Here is a 17362-nt window from a genome sequence, read left to right as displayed (position 1 = left end):
GGGCCTACATCAACTACTGGATAATTACAGCTAGCATTTCTCCTTTGAAACTAATACTGCACTTTAGCATAGGCAAAGAAAGACTTCATAGCTCTCAGTGTCCACAGCGCAGAATTAGGGTTTTGAGAACAAGGAACTAGATAAGAAAGGGACAAGGGAAAGAGGGGAAAAACATACAATTGAATTTGTATCTTCCACTAATATGTAATAATAATAATAAAGCATTTAGCTAAAAATATATGACACAAGACTTTCAACCTTTTGGTTATTGGTGTAATTTTGTATGTGAAAACTGTCGCACTTGACATCCAAAAATCTAAATATTTATAGAATTATAAGTGTATACTTGAATCTTGGACATTTTAGTCGAAGTTTACATAAAAATAATTTTGTGCTATAATTTTAACCATCTTTGTCTTGACTGAAATTTGGAATTATCCATCCTCCCCTTACCCTGTATAACTTGTGAATTAAGAGTTTACTATATTTTAATTGCCTAATTTTTATTCCTCTTTTACTCTTTGTTAGTGAATATACTTTAATATGAATTGTGACATTAGGTATTTTAGGTATAAAATGTGAGTTCTTATCAAGAATATATTAAACTGAAGACCTTTTTTCTTTCTTTCTTTCTTTCTTTCTTTCTTTCTTTCTTTCTTTCTTTCTTTCTTTCTTTTAATACCAGATACTCTAGATGAATATTTTGAATATGATGCAGAGGAGTTCTTGGTCTCTTTGGCCTTGTTAATAACAGAAGGTCGAACACCTGAATGTTCTGTAAAAGGTCGCACGGAAAGTTTCCATTGCCCTCCAGCACAGTCATGTTACCCAGTAACTAGCAAACATGAGTGCAGTGACAAGCTGGCTCAGGTGAGAATTGTGTGTTGAATACTTTTTATTTATATTTATACAAACTAGTTTAAATTGTCATCATCTGTGTTATATCGTAATTCCAGTGTTCACATTTAAATACAAAAATGGTTAGAAAACCATAGTGAATGCAAGTTGGTGCAGCCAGTTTGGAGAACAGTGTGGAGATTCCTTAAGGAATTAAAAATAGAGCTCCCCTATGACCCTGCAATTGCACTCCTGGGTATTTACCCCAAAGATACAGATGTAGTGAAAAGAAGGGCCATCTGTACCCCAATGTTCATAGTAGCAATGGCCTTGGTCGCCAAACTGTGGAAAGAACCAAGATGCCCTTCAACGGACGAATGGATAAGGAAGATGTGGTCCATATACACTATGGAGTATTATGCCTCCATCAGAAAGGATGAATACCCAACTTTTGTATCAACATGAACGGGACTGGAAGAGATTATACTGAGTGAAATAAGTCAAGCAGAGAGAGTCAATTATCATATGGTTTCACTTATTTGTGGAGCATAACAAATAGCATGGAGGACATGGGAAGATGGAGAGGAGAAGGGAGTTGAGGGAAATTGGAAGGGGAGATGAACCATGAGAGACTGTGGACTCTGAAAAACAATCTGAGAGTTTTGAAGGGGCGGGGGGTAGGAGGTTGGGGGAGCCTGGTGATGGGTATTATGGAGGGCACTTTGTGTGGTGCATAAACAATGAATTCTGTTACACTGAAAAGAAGTTAAATTAAAAAAAAAAATTTTTTTTTAAAAAGAGAGATTGGCCAAGGGGCACCTGGGTGGCTCAATCAGGTAAGCATCTGCCTTCAGCTCAGGTTATGATCTCAGGGTCCTGGGATTGAGTCACAAGTCAGGCTCCCTGCTCAGCAGGGAATCTGCTCCATCTCCTTCCCACTTGTGCTATCTCTCACTATCTCTGTCTCTCTCAAATAAATAAATAAAATATTAAAAAAATAAACTATAGTGAAAAAAAATCCTAATCCTGGACCATAGCTAATTACCTTGACTCTTGAAAGCACTATAGGTAGCTTTGCAAATCAGCATACATGTTGACAGCCAATTTCATACCTGCCTTCTCATATACCAGAATTAAGATTATTACTACTGACTTTATGTTTATTTAGTGGAATTATCTTCATGATTATTTTCCTTGCATTAGTCAGTGTCCCTCTGATACTTTTTTCCCCCCATGTAAGGATAATTTTTGCTATCCTATTAGTGTTTAAAAATACTTAGTTTGGTAGGTAATATATAATTTGTTAAAAGACAGTTCCTTTCTCAGTCTAAATTTATACTTTTAAAATCTTGTCTTTTTTGAACATTTAGTGAAAATGAATTTTTAATATTTAGGTTTTCACTTGGAATGAATCTTTCTTCTGTAACAGTGATGCACTTAACAAACTATCCTAGGCCACCTGAAGGCCTTTCAGATACTGTGTTATGGCCGTTATTTTTCCACAAAATAAAACAAAAATAACCCCCAAGAAAATTTGCGTCATACCTGTTTAGTACTAATCCACACTGTGGAACTCAATAGTATCAATCCATTACTTAATGATGAACTCTAAATAGAAGAGCCTAGGCAAAGCTCTGCCATTGGTGACTCATTTCTCATATAGATGTCTTTTTACAATTATAGTTTTAAAATTTAAATATAAAATTCCTTGAGCAATTGAGACATTTTGCTTATATTCATTTCCCCCTTAAGTGTCGTCAAGCCAGAAGAACTAGATCTGAGGTCTCGTTGTTGTGGAAGAATAACCTTCCAATCATGGTGGAAGTCATGCTACTCCCAGACTGCTGCTACAGTGATGATGGGCCCACCACAGAAGGAATTGATCTCAATGATCCTGCAATTAAGCAAGATGCATTATTATTAGAAAGATGGATTTTGGAGCCAGTTCCTCGACAGTAAGTTGTTGCACTGTTGAAGTTGTTCCTGGTAAATCAGGCTTTCCATTGCTTTCTATAAATTATTTTAGTAATACGTCATGTCTTTGAATTCTTCTACTTATGTAGTAAAATTTAGACATTTAGTACTTATGTGACTTGCAGTGACACTACTTAATGCATGTCTAGACTCTTGAAAACACACATCCTGAATGTTTGTTTTAGCTCCTATCTTTCTACAATTCAGTCATTTCATACTTGCTGGCATTTAAATGATACTTTTTCCTTCCCTTAGGAGTGGAGATCGATTCATTGAAGAGAAGACTCTTCTGTTGGCTGTCCGCTCATTCGTGTTTTTTTCCCAATTAAGTGCGTGGCTGAGTGTTTCTCATGGTGCTATTCCACGAAATATTCTTTACAGGTATGTCTTGGGCAAAATAAGAATAGTGTGTATTCAATTATGTTAGCTACTGAATGATAGTTTACCTTTTAAACAGTTAATTTCCTTCATTTCTAAATGTAAGTAGATAAAATTTACTGAAGTTGTTCTCAAAACAAGTTAGGGAAATTTAAATGGGAATCACTATGAACTTTGCTTTTTGGGTTAAATTTGGTATAGAATAGTTTTCAGAGCATTTTTTAGCTTTCAAGAACCAACAGTGGACTTAATGCTGTCATTATAAATACAGTAGAAAAACTTTTTGGACTGCTGAATTTCCATAATGGTAGACTTAATTTTTTGTATTGTGAAAACTATAAATTTATAGGATGCTGAACAGCTCTCTAATTGACTCTGTAGGCAGGTGGCCATGAGATCACTAGTATCTCTTCATCACCTTGTACAACAGAATTAGCTGAATCCATTTATTTAGTAGTAGATACAAAATTTATTTTTCCTGTTTTGACAGATAATTTTAACTTACAGTATTCTCGAGCCTTAATGCTTAAGTAGTCTAGTGTTCTTAAATAGATCATCCCTGTTCTAAGCATAAACTACTGTACTTTTTAGGTGCCTGGGTGGCTCAATTGGTTGAGCAACTGCCGTGGGCTCGGGTCATGATCCCGGACTACCGGGATCGAGGCACGCGTTGGGCTCCCAGCTCCATTGGGAGTTTGCTTCTCCCTCTGATCTTCTCTCTCATTCTCTCTCTGTCTCTCTCTCAAATAAATAAATAAAATCTTTAAAAAACTATTATGCTTTTATTGGTTTTATCAGAATGACATGCATGGTAAAGTAGTTGAAAGTAAAGCCTTTTTACTTCGCTTTAACAGTAATTAATGTAAACAAAGATAAGTATATGATGATCTGGAATTTTTTTATAATATACAATAATATTACAAATTTTATAATCCACTGATTCCCTATTTTTCCTGTACAATTCTAGAATCAGTGCTGCTGATATAGACCTGCAGTGGAATTTTTCACAGACTCCGATTGAACATGTATTTCCTGTTCCCAATGTTTCTCACAATGTGGCCTTGAAAGTCAGCGTTCAGTCCTTGCCCAGACAATCTAATTACCCAATGTTGACCTGTAGTATTCATGCTAATATTGGCCTTTATGAGAAAAGAATTCAAGAACATGAACTTAAAGCCCATCAGCACCGCAATTCTAATGAAGCAGAACAAAGTAATACAAATAGCTCACAGCGTCTGTGTAGCAAACAATCTTGGACCATGGCACCCGAAAGCATATTACATGCAAAAAATGGCACAACTCCAGAATATACTGTAGCCGTCAAAAATGTCAAACTGTATCCAGGCACTGGCAGTAAATCTGACCATGGAACATGTCAAGTCAATATTCTGGGCTTCAGTGGTAGAGGAGATAAAAAGTCACATGAAACACCAGTGAGAACTTTAAAATCATTTTCAATGATTGATTCTAGTGTCTCTAGCCACCAGAGTTCCTGGCAATCAGTTGGTGAGACTAATCCTTTAATAGACTCTTTAATTCAGGAGCGACAAGAAGTTATTGCAAGAATTGCTCAGCATTTGATTCATTGTGATCCAAGCACTTCACATGTTTCTGGACATCCATTTAATATGCAGCAGTCTAGTTCACTTAATTCAAAACTTTTCCGCGTTTCACAGGAAAATGAAAATGTGAGGAAATGTAAAGAAACATTCTCTGTTTCTTTTGGTAGTCCAGAGCTTACCTCATCAGAAGACACCGGTGAGGGAAAAATTCAAGTAAAACCAGAAACTCCTCAAAGTGCCTCTGGCATTTCTGATGGTCTTTATTCTCGTCAGTCTTTTGTTGAGACTAATCCTTTGATAGGCTCTTTACTCCAGGAGCGGCAAGATGTTATCGCAAGGATTGCTCAACACTTGGAGCATATTGATCCAACAGCGTCACATATGTCCCGGCAGTCATTCAACGTGCATGACTCCAATTTGGTTCCTTCTAAAGTATTCAGGAGTTTGTATGAAGACAAAAGTTTGTTGAAGAAAAACAGGGATGACACCTCCGTTTCCATTTCTAATACAAAATTTTCCTTATTAGAAGACAGCAGTGAAGGGGAAAACTTAATACCCAATAAATCATTGAGTTCTTTTCAATGCAATAGTAAAGTCAAGTCCTCTTTGAAACCTCAGATAAGAACTCTGTATCAGGACAATCCTAGTGAAATCATTCAAAATACATTTCTAGAGACACAGAACAAAGCTACTGGTGTTTTGACTCCCTCGAAAATGTCTCACTGCAAAAAAAATAACTTAGATTTGATAGTTAGATTGGAAACTGCACTTTCTGACTGTCAATTTAGTGAGCAAGAAATTATCCATGAAGTTGATAAAAAGTATTCAAATTGCAACAGTATTGACAAACAGACTTGCACAAATAAGTATAAGGAAAAAGTAATAAAAAATGAAAATTGTAATCCAGAATCTTTTAGCAATCACCAATTTGAGAATTCCAAGAAAAATAACTCAAAAATAAAAACTACTGTGTTGGAAATGTCTGGATATTTGAACAAACATGAAAATAAGTACTCAAATAAAGACTCAAAAAGGCCCAAGACATGTGAGCAAAATACTCAACTTAATAGTGTAGAAAATTATCTCAACGATAATGAAGTTTTCAAATGCAAAAAGTCAGACTCATTGAAAAATGAACAGGATAAGAAAGAAGAGACAGTTGATGAGAAGTCGCAGAACTGTTCTCAGAGAAAGAATATAAAAAACTGTTTGTCTACATGTGAACGACTGAAAAGTACAGAGGTATTGGTAGGTAACGTCTAATATTTCAAATATATTTCTTGAACATTTATTATGGTTTGAATTTTGTTTACAGGAACTCTAGTTGTAAAGGCCCAAGGTGCCTATTAATTATAGTATACAGTCTTTTAGAATAAACCTGCAATAAAATAACATCCTTTCAAAATAACCCACTTAAAAGCAAATGTTAGGTAAATTCTTCCTGTTGCCCTTTGTTGGTTATTTCAGTATTATGGGCAAGTGCTGGAGAGTAAATAGTCAGAAATGTAAACTCATTAGCTTAACATATTGTTTGTTAGCAGCTCTGACCTAATACAGTGTGCCCATTGTGTTATGTCACCACTCATCTAAGGATTTTCGGAACATCTATAGTGAAATCATTAGGCTTTTAGTCAGAATACCTGGGTTCCAGTCCTGACTTCACAATTTGGTCTTTGAGTCACACTGAATAAGTCATGTAACTTTTCAAAACCTCAGTCTCCTCAGTTTTAAAATAAGAATGATCAACCTCGGGGCGCCTGGGTGGCTCAGTGGGTTAGGCCACTGCCTTCGGCTCAGGTCATGATCTCAGCGTCCTGGGATCAAGCCCCGCATTGGGCTCTCTGCTCCGCAGGGAGCCTGCTTCCCTTTCTCTCTCTCTCTGCCTGCCTCTCTGCCTACTTGTGATCTCTGTCTGTCAAATAAATAAATAAAATCTTTAAAAAAAAAAAAAAAAAAAAAGAATGATCAACCTCTTGGGTCTCTCTCAGTTGTGACAATCAAATAACAGATTTTAAAATATTTTGTAAACCTTCCATGCATTTTGTAAATAAGATACTTCAATTACTTCCATTTTATTTAACTTTCTAACCAAACCATTTTTTAACTTTAGAAAACCATAATGCTTAAATTTCCTTTATTTCTGTAAGTAGTATCACATTTAAATCTCAATTATATTGAAAACAACTTCTTTACTACATTGATCCAAATCTGAATGACCTTATTAGTTCATTTTTATCACTAAAATCCATTCTCTAACATATGGATTTAATCAAATGATAGTTTCCAATTTACTAAAATTGTAATTGTCACAAAAACAGTTAGCTTTTCTTGATCCCTCCTGGTACCTAATAGTATGGCTTAATTTGGCCATAATATTTTTCAAAGTACTAAGAGTTACTTTTTCATATTCTTGTTTTAAATATGATCATAAATTGTTTACTAAGTGCCCAGGCTTTTTTTCTGAATATTTTACACATGTGGGGCGCCTGGGTGGCTCAGAGGGTTAAGGCCTCTGCCTTCGGCTCAGGTCATGATCTCAGGGTCCTGAGATCGAGCCCCGCATCGGGCTCTCTGCTCAGCAGGGAGCCTGCTTCCCTTCCTCTCTCTCTGCCTGCCTCTCTGCCTACTTGTGATCTCTGTCTGTCAAATAAATAAATAAAATCTTTAAAAAAAAAAAAAAATATTTTACACATGTTGGCATACCTAATCCTTCCATTAAACTATGAGGTCAGGTGTTATTACTAATTCCAATTTACAAATGAGGATTCTCAGCTTGGAGAGATTAAGTATCTTGCCCAAGGTCACAAAGCTAGGAAATGGCAGAGCCAGGGCCCAAATTAGTCTTTTCTGATTTTCTGTGTTTTTAGGAATTTCTGATGTTTGGGTTTAATCTTGCTTAATTTTGAAGAATTAGCCTATTTCCTATATCACTTCAAAAATGTGGCATATTTTAGAACATTCTGTTTTTTTCTACCTGTGAGTAGTTTTTTTTCACAAATTAAAAACATCAGATGTTGGCTTAGCCGTTGTTAGACTCTGAGAATTTATAAATATGACCATATGTTGATAAGGCAATTATATTTGGACATAGTTTCTTTAGACTATTTGGGTTTATTCAGTATCCTAGAAAAAACTTGGACATTCTTTTCTGATTAAAATAAATGTGTGTGTGTGTGTGTGTGTGTGTGTGTGTGAATACAGATCTATAGATCATTAGCTTCACCACCAAGAATGTAATACTTCAGTATGTATTAGGAATAAGACTAAACAAAAAATTACTTAAATATTACCATCACAATCTAATTATTTTCCTAGCAGAAGACTATACCAGTGAAACATTCAAGTGTCTGGCGGAAACATAATTTTCATTCCTTAGATGGAACTTCAACCAGAGCCTTTCATCCTCGAACTGGATTGCCTCTTCTTTCAAGTCCTGTAAGGTTTTTCCCTCTTACTTCATATTTAAAGTTGGAAGCATCTAAAATGTATACAAATCATTTTATCCAAATTATAATTGAAAAAAAATTTAAATACCTTTAACAGACATTTCCAGTTAGAAACATTTTATTTTTTTTTTTATTTTTTTTTTTTTAAAGATTTTATTTATTTATTTGACAGAGAGAGATCACAAGTAGGCAGAGAGGCAGGCAGAGAGAGAGAGGAGGAAGCAGGCTCCCTGCTGAGCAGAGAGCCCGATGCGGGACTCGATCCCAGGACCCTGAGATCATGACCTGAGCAGAAGGCAGCGGCTTAACCCACTGAGCCACCCAGGCGCCCCAGAAACATTTTATTTTTTTATATACTTAGTAACTCTATGTTAATACAGGGAAAGGCTAAAAGCAAGAATAAAAATATTAGGATTATAAGATTTCTCTGAGATTCTTTTATCTAATATTTTAATTGTTACTAAATATCAAGAAAGTATTTAGTGTTAAGTGAGTTTGTATAAATAAATTTGTATCTTAACACCAAAGCTAGTTGACACCATAAGGTGGGTCATTTGGGAATCAAATTTGTGGTTGTCTTTGGCCTGGAAGCCATGCCACATCTTATTTTGAGACACAGAAATCTCCCTACTCTACCTTTACAAATAGATCTGTAGATCTGAGTGCAGTGGTCAAGAGTGTTCCTTTGGAGTGACACTGATGTCACCCTGCGTGACATTTGTGACATTAGTTCAGTAATATAATCTGAGCCTCAGTTTCTTCATCATTAAAAAGGGGGTGATATGGTCTCTTTTAGTGTTGTGAGGATGGTTAGTAAGCAACCAGTAGTTAGTTGCTATACCTGCCATTTCAGTTAAACCTGAGGCAAGTAATCAATATCACAGCAGAAGTGAAAACATGTTATGTTTTGCTACTGACATGATAATTTCTGTAGCTTTATCTGTGTTATGTAAACTGAAAGGATACAGTATCTGGCCTATGTTCAAAAAATAATTATTGAATAAGAAATCTAGAATTTAAACGTAACATGGACCATAGATATTTATTTTAGATAAATTAAATTCCAAACAATTTAAAATAACCCCAAATATTTGACCTACCTATGGGATGCTTTCAAAAAGCCTGAGTGATGAGGAAAAAAACTGGTCAGCATCATACTGATATAAAATGCACTGTAGACTTCTGTTTAGTATGGTAGACTGAACTGATAAAGGCAGACCCTTCCTCCTCAAATGCAGAAGTCCTGATAGAATATAACCTTTAATACAAAATAATATATAATATAACCCTTAAATACATAAGATAATGTAAGAGAAAGAAAGTTAAGTCTCCAAATTTGGGGCAAATTATGGCCCTCTAGGATATCTGAACCTAATACAATGCTAGGGTTTAATGCCTCTGGTGGGACAGGGGTTGAGATGTAAGAACGTGTACATGTACAATCGAAATTGTAAATATGAAAAATATTTTAATTGCTGTGTATGCACACACATGTATGCATAAAAATGCAGATGGATTAACAGATGGATTCAGCTAATTGGACTACAATCAGTGAGTGGAGAGACAGATATTAAGAAAGCATCTCAAATGAAGGACAGAAAGGAAGAGACATGGTAAAATGTGAAAGAACCACAGAGGATTAAATGAGATGTTCAGTGTAAGTCTAGTACAAACTCCAAAAAGTAGGACTAGATGGAACAAGGAAAAAGCGGTATCAGAAGAAGTGAAAGAACTTTCCAAATTCGAGACATGAGAGTTTAGATAGAAAACTTCACAATAACTTCACATTTTATAGTCAGAACTTTATACTTCTGACTATAAAAAATAGCATGGTATACTTGTACAACTCAAAAATACTGAGACTGTTTAGACTTTCAGTATCATATTTAATAGGTTTGTGTATTTAATATTCTTTACAATATTAAGCAAGTCTTTCCAATTTGTATGTTATATGTGATTTTACCTTTATTTTACATCTGGATCTTTCATCTTTACGGTATTTTTAGCTAGCTGGTTTGATTGGTGTCTTAAATGTAATGGGGTATACGATGGTTTTTGAACATGCAGAGTAGTATTTTTTAATCCTGTTCTCTGTGCAGCTCCAGGGTTCTTGGAAACATACAGTGGAGTGGGGATGGACTAAGGAGCAGCAGAGCTGGCATCATTATTTAATTTTTTGTTTGTTTCTTTTAATTTTAAAGCTACCAATCTTTTATTACCCTGCAAAATACAGTAGTACAGTTGACCCTTGCACAACATGGGTTTGGTCGGCCTGGGTCCACTTATATGTGGGGTTTTTGTTTTTGTTTTACTGTAAATGTATTTTCTCTTCCTTATGATTTTCTTAGTAACATGTTCTTTAGCTTTGTTTTAAGAATATAATACAGTACATAACCCATATAATGTACAAAATATGTGTTAATCAGCTATTTATGTTAATGGTAAGGCTTCCAGTCAACAACAGGCTATTAGTAGTTAAGTTTTGGGGAAGCCAAAACTTACATGAGAATTTTCAACTGCAAAGGGTTGGGGGGGGCGGTCAGTGCCCCATAATCCCTGTGTTGTTCAAGGATCAACTATATACAATAAAGTAAAAAAGTAAGTCTTTTTCTATATTAGGATTCTATGTAAGATTTGGTTTTACAAAAAAACCAAATTATGCTTCTTAAAAACTCAAAACCTGGTAAAGTGCTTTTATTAATTTTCTGTTTTTTCCTATCAGTAAGTAAAATGAAAACATAAGAACAGTATGTAATTAAGAGCATGATTGTAAGTACGCAGTTTTGGGAGAAGTTTTATTATTTGCCAGATATGGTCAGCTTTTGTTTGAAAAGTGGTCTATTAATTCAAGAAAAAAAAACACAGTGTTTTTAAATATCAAAAATGATTATTTTGACCTTAGGTTCCTCAAAGAAAGACACAATCAGGTTGCTTTGATTTGGATTCTTCATTACTGCATCTGAAAAGCTTATCATCTCGAAGGTATTTAAAATTCATTTGTACTTGTCACTTAGATATGTCAGAAATTATGTTCTGTGCTTTCCAGAGAAAAATTCCGTATATTTTTAGATTTCCTCTGGAAATCTTCTTGTAACTCATAAAATATTAAACTGTGATTCCTGAAGTTACAGGGCAAACCATACCAAAAAGACATGTATTAGAGATGGTGGAGGATGTCATAGTTAATCAATAACCCACTATTGGAAATGAGCAGTAATCTTAACAATTAATGTAGTAAACAACAGCCTTCATAAAAAAGTAAATAAAGTTTGTTTATATTTGTGAAATAATATTATACTAATTTCTAGTCTTATACAATAAATGTTTACTCTAAAATCACAATTTTAACAGGAATATTATTTTCTAGTTGGTTATTTTAAATATTATTTCACACACAATGATTAATGATGAAGAAGGGAGAAAATAAGAAAATGAGTAGCTTGAGTAGCTACTATATATCTGTCATCATAATAAACGCATTGGTTTTAACACTTAAGTAGGTTTGATTATTTCTGGTCATTTGCCTCCTCCTTCACCTTACACTTCTTTGCAAAAAAGCCTTGCAAGTGTATTCCATGTTGACAAGTAATATTCTCATTACTTTCTTTAGTCACATAATTTTGCCTTTGTATTCTCATTTTTAACTGAAAATGAACACTGATAAAAAACTGTGTTATATATTTCTAGTAGATGCCACTATATGATATATTATAAATTCTTTCTTAAAACTTTCTAGGATATTACTTACATTTTTTTGTCATATATTATAACAAAGACCATAAAATCAAACCAGAATTTTAAACAAAATATTTCATATCTTAAAATTTGGTAGGATTAATTTTTTATCTTACAGCTTAAGTAAATTAAAATTAATCAAATTCTCCTACTTTAATTTTATACAAAAAGTCAGAAAATATTGTGCTTAATGTGTTCATTTGCTGGTTTTCTTTTTAATAGTCCTCGGCCATGTTTAAACATTGAAGATGATCCAGATATTCATGAAAAACCATTTCTGAGTTCTAGTGCTCCACCTATAACAAGTCTTAGTCTCTTAGGAAATTTTGAGGTAATGTTTTTCAAAATTATTTTAAGAGTTGGCATTTTTTAACCTTAGATCTAGGGTGTTATTGATGTCATTTGGTTGTGAAAGGGAAATAAATAAATTAATTGTATTTTTCAAATCCTTGAAATCACCTTCTTTCCTTTGCTTTTTCCTTTGCCCCTTTTTGTAAGAAGTAGAGTTAGAATTGTTGGTAATGACATCCTAGAACTAGTACTTTGTAGGTAATGACATCAAGAACTTAGGTAAAGTGGAATGAGGTGTCCATTAATCTAGCTAGAAAAGGGACTTAACCACACCTCACATGGTGGTACTGGCTCTAAAACCCAGGTAGGAGGTGGAGGGTGATAATAGCCCCTTCATAATCAAGAGGTTGACTTACAAAATCAAATGGTTCTTTGAACTATATTTACAACTTTGTTATAAATCTAAATCTATTATAAAATAAGATTATTTTTTAAAAATTGGGTAAAGGTTTCCAATAATGTGCTATTTTATTTAATAAGAATATTTCTACTTAGGATCAACTGTATTATGGGATTAGTTATCCTTAATTAGAAAACAACCTTAAATACTGAAACTAATGTAATATTATGTGCCAAATGCACATCAATAAAAAAAAAAGAGAGAGAGAGAAAGAAGAACAGCCTTAAATGTGAACCTGTAAATGGGGTTTTAAGGATGATTTTAATTGGTGATATTTTATGGGAAAATAATTTAAAATTTGTAGTTTTAATAGCTTCATTGGAATTTTGGTGGTTTAATATGTTAAGAGTATGCTGTCTTTAAAACTAAATTTTAATTTTTAGGCTATCTTTCAAAGTTTTAAAATGAAAAGACTTATGGTGAATTGATTTCTTTTCCATGTCACTTTCAGAGATGTTGAACTCTGTATTCTCTGTCATTATTTTATAATTGCATAAGGCTACTGTGAGTGTCAGATGTTCTGCAACCTTTGTATTACAAGAAAATCTGTGAGGGGGGGGAAAGAGCATCTGATATGTGAAAACCTTAGGGAAGATGGTTAAAAGATCAGTACACTGGAATGTACTTGTGCAGATATGCATACATTTTCACTTGACTTCAGTAGAAAAATACAGAGGTTCTGAAACTGTCCGGCTCACAGGTCCTTTTTAATTTATACAAGTCCTGTGTTTCAAGAGTTCATTCCTTTTTATTGCCACAATATGGATATAGCACAATTTGTTTATTCATTTACATCACACTCTAGACTTTTGGGTTCTTTGTTTCCAGTTTTGGCCTATTATAAAACTGCTGTGAGGATATCTGGGTGGCTCCAGTTGCTTAAGCATCTGACTCTTGATTTCAGCTCAAATCAGGATCTCAGGGTCATGCGATTGAGCCCTGCATGGATTCTGCTTAAGATTCTCTCTGTCCCTTTCCTGCTGTTCCTCTCCACTTCACCCCACTCCACACATTGGTGCATTCTCTCTAAAAAAAATAAAAATAAAAATAGAATTAAAAATAAAGCTGCTGTGAATATCATGACGTGAGCCAAAGGCAGATGCTTAACTGAATGAGCCACCTAGGCACCTCGATTTTGTCCAGTTTATTATTTTCTTTTATGGATCTTGATTTTTTTTTTTAAGATTTATATATTTGACAGACAGAGATCACAAGTAGGCAGAGAGGCAGGCAGAGAGTCCGATGTGAGGCTCGATCCCAGGACCCTGAGATCATGACCTGAGCCGGAGGCAGCGGCTCAACCCACTGAGCCACCCAGGCGTCCCTGGATCTTGATTTTGATGTTGTATCTGAAAAATCTTTTCCTAGGGGTCCCTGGGTGGCTCAGTGGGTTAAAGCCTCTGCCCTCAGCTCAGGTCATGATCCCAGGGTCCTGGGATCGAGCCTCACATCGGACTCTCTGCCTGCCTCTCTGCCTACTTGTGATCTCTGTCTGTCAAATAAATAAATAAAATCTTTGAAAAAAAAAAATATTTTCCTAACCCGGGTTTTCTCAACCTTGGCACAATTGATTTGTGAGCCAGATAATTCTTTGTTATGTGATTTGTTTCAAGCATTGTAGGATATTTAGCAGAATCCTTGGCCTCTAACCATTACAGTCTAGTACAACTGTCTGCCCCTCCCTCCAGTTGTAGCAGTTAAAAAAAAAAGTCTCTGAACACTGACATATGTCCCTGGTTGAGAACTACTTACCTAATCCAAAGTCAGGAAACTTCTTTTCTAGACATCTTACTGTTTCAGCTTTTGCATCTAGTTCTCTGATCCATTTTGAGTTAATATTTATATATGACACGAAGTTTGTAATCAACTGTTTGATTTTTATGAACATGAATGTCATATTATTCTAATCTTGACGTGAATTAATTTGAGTTGTCTAACATGTTATCCGTTCTGAAAATCGCTGTCACCATTCTAGTTCCTTTCACCTTTATGTAGATTTTAGAGTTAGCTTATCTATTTCTACAAAACAGTATGCTGAGATTTTGTTTGGATTGCATTGATACAGATCAGTACGTGGAAAATTGACATCTTAAGAATATTAAATCTTTTTTTAAAAGATTTTTTTTTAGCTTTTAAAATTTTTTAACTTTTTAAAGATTTTATTTATTTATTTGACAGAGAGACAAAGCGAAAGAGGGAACATAAGCAGGAGGAGTAGGAGAGGGAGAAGCAGGCTTCTGGCAGAGCAGGGAGCCTGATGCGGGGCTGAATCCCAGGACCCTGAGATCATGACCTGAGCCGAAGGCAAAAGCTTAATAATGACTGAACCACCCACATGCCCCTAAGATTCTATTTTTAAGTAACCTCTACACCCAGTATGGGACTCAAACTTATAACCCTGAGGACAAGAATTGCATGTTCTACCAACTGAGCCAGCCAGGTGCTCCAGAATATTAAATATTTTCATATCTGAATATAGTGTATCTCTGCATTCATTTAGCTATTCTTTGATTTTTTTCATTGATTTTTTTTTGTAGTTTTCAGCATGCTTATATCTTAAACATACTTTTGTAGATTTATATCTAACTAATCCATGTTTTCAGGTGATATTATAAATTATACTTAAAAGGTTTTTAATTTTCAGGGTTCCTGGGTGGTGCAGTCAGTTGATTGTCCAACTCTTGATTTTGGCTCAGGCTGGGGTCTCAAGGGTCATGGGATTGAGACCCGAGACCCTCGTTGGGCTCTACGCTCAGTACATAGCCTGCTTAAGATTCTCTTCTCTCTCTGCCATCTTCCCTCCCCCTGGTGCATGCTCTCTTTCCCCTCTCTAAAAAAAAAAATTTTTTTTTAAAGGAAGTTTTCTAACTTTCAGTCCTTCATTGCTGTGTATTAAAATACAAGTGATTGATTGATTTTGTGTGTGTGTGTGTGTGTGTTTGTAATTGCTTATGACCTTGCTCAGTTTATTGATTTTATTGATTTTGTTGTTGTTCTTTAGGGTTTTTTTTACATAGATATTCATATCTTCTAAAAATTGGATCAGTTTTATTTCTTACTTTGTAATCCATACCTGTATTTCCTTTTCTTGTTTTGCACTGAGGAGGGTCTAGCATGCATTGCTAATATATTAAAGTCATTAAAAGCTGAATAAAGTCAGAAACTAATATAGGCCATTGGCCTTATGGTGTTCTTCCTATGAAAATGTTACCCATCTTTAGATTTATTTTATTTAGGAAATATTTTTTTTAAGGTTCTGTTTTTTTAAGATTTTATTTATTTGACAGAGATCACAGGTAGGCAGAGCAGCAGTCAGAGAGAGAGGGGGGAAGCAGGCTCCCTGCCGAGCAGAAAGCCTGATGGGGGCTCAGTCCCAGGACCCTGGGATCATGACCTGAGCCGCAGGCAGAGGCTTTAACCCACTGAGCCACTCAGGTGCCCCTAGGAAATATTTTTGAGTAACTACCATGTGTTGTGCTGTATGCTAGGAGTACAAAGCTAGATAACAATCCTGCTTTATAGATATTACAGTCAACTGAATATGTAAGTGATTTATACACTCAAGTAATTATCATTGTAAAAGAAATTAACTCAGTCCTCCCATATCCATTCTGTGCTAAAGGAACTGAGGAACTGTCACTTGAGCTTAGTTACAAAAGATAAGTAGGGAAAAAAAAAAGATAAGTAGGAATTTTTCAAGTAAATTTGCATGAGGAGTGGGAAGGGATTTTAGACAGGGAACTACATTTACAAAAGTAGCAACAGAATATGATGATGTTGGAAAGCATCAGCTTGACTCGGAGCATGAGACTCTGTGCAAGTGGGGAGAGAGGAGTCAAGAAACCTACGGTAGGACTTAGATGCCATGCTAGGAAGATTTGACTTGATCTAATAGCAGGAAGCATGAAGTTTTGTCTAGTAGGAAGTGAGGGACATTTCCCAGGGACAGAGATTAAAATGCGAGTGCTGAGGGACGCCTGGGTGGCTCAGTTGGTTAAGCAGCTGCCTTCGGCTCAGGTCATGATCCCAGCGTCCTGGGATCGAGTCCCACATCGGGCTCCTTGCTCTGCAGGGAGCCTGCTTCTCCCTTTGCCTTGCCTTCCACTCTGTCTGCCTGTGCTCGCTCTCACTCTCTCTCTCTCTGACAAATAAATAAATTAAATCTTAAAAAAAAAAAAAAAGAAGATGTACTTGTTCAGAGGAGAGGTTGTGAGGGTCTGAGCTAGGTTAATGGTGGTAGGGAAGAGAGTTGCAGCCATGAGACTGAGTGGTCAAATCACAGAATATGCATTGGATTGATTGCGGGGCAGAAGGGAGGTTAGAAGGTTGGTTATAACATAGATCTTTTGTTCTTAGCTTTTTGACTGGGAATTTCAGAATTGCTAATGTCACAGTTTGAACTTTACAGTATACAAACTATCAGGCTCATGATGGCTTCCAGTGTTCCTTTTTTCCCAGACAACTACTGAATCAAAGATATGGTACTCACATTTCATGATAAATGTGTATACGTATGATATATGTATAGAAATGAGAGCTTGTGAAAAGTTTAAAATGTTTTTCATACCTAGCAAGATATACTAAATTGTTAAAAGTGACTTTCAGCAAGTGAGCTTGAAAGAAATGAAAAAAAAGAAACTTCTCTATTTGTGTTTCTGGGGTTCTGCGGGGGGAGATTT

At 35.3% G+C, this 17362-nt stretch overlaps 1 protein-coding gene across 7 annotated transcripts in view; it reads left to right on the top strand.

The window, feature by feature from the left end:
* FAM214A (family with sequence similarity 214 member A) overlaps positions 1-17362 on the top strand; it is a 95165-nt gene that overhangs the window by 63779 nt on the left and 14024 nt on the right. For 5 of the 7 annotated variants that reach the window (XM_045067890.1, XM_045067889.1, XM_045067888.1 and 2 more), the window contains 7 exons: positions 686-870; positions 2590-2792; positions 3067-3192; positions 4157-5999; positions 8067-8186; positions 11100-11179; positions 12155-12263. In XM_045067890.1, coding sequence (XP_044923825.1) covers positions 686-870; positions 2590-2792; positions 3067-3192; positions 4157-5999; positions 8067-8186; positions 11100-11179; positions 12155-12263 — 2666 coding nt within the window. Of the gene's footprint in view, positions 1-685; positions 871-2589; positions 2793-3066; positions 3193-4156; positions 6000-8066; positions 8187-11099; positions 11180-12154; positions 12264-17362 lie in introns of those variants that run through there. The other 2 variants (XM_045067887.1, XM_045067892.1) reach the window with 2 other exon arrangements.

This window comes from Mustela putorius, unplaced genomic scaffold, assembly GCF_011764305.1.
Source record: "Mustela putorius furo isolate JIRA1106 unplaced genomic scaffold, ASM1176430v1.1 tig00003898_pilon_pilon_pilon, whole genome shotgun sequence".
Taxonomy (NCBI): domain Eukaryota; kingdom Metazoa; phylum Chordata; class Mammalia; order Carnivora; family Mustelidae; genus Mustela; species Mustela putorius.
The sequence above is the reverse complement of the archived record's forward strand: the minus strand, read 5'-3'. Positions and strand labels throughout refer to the sequence as shown.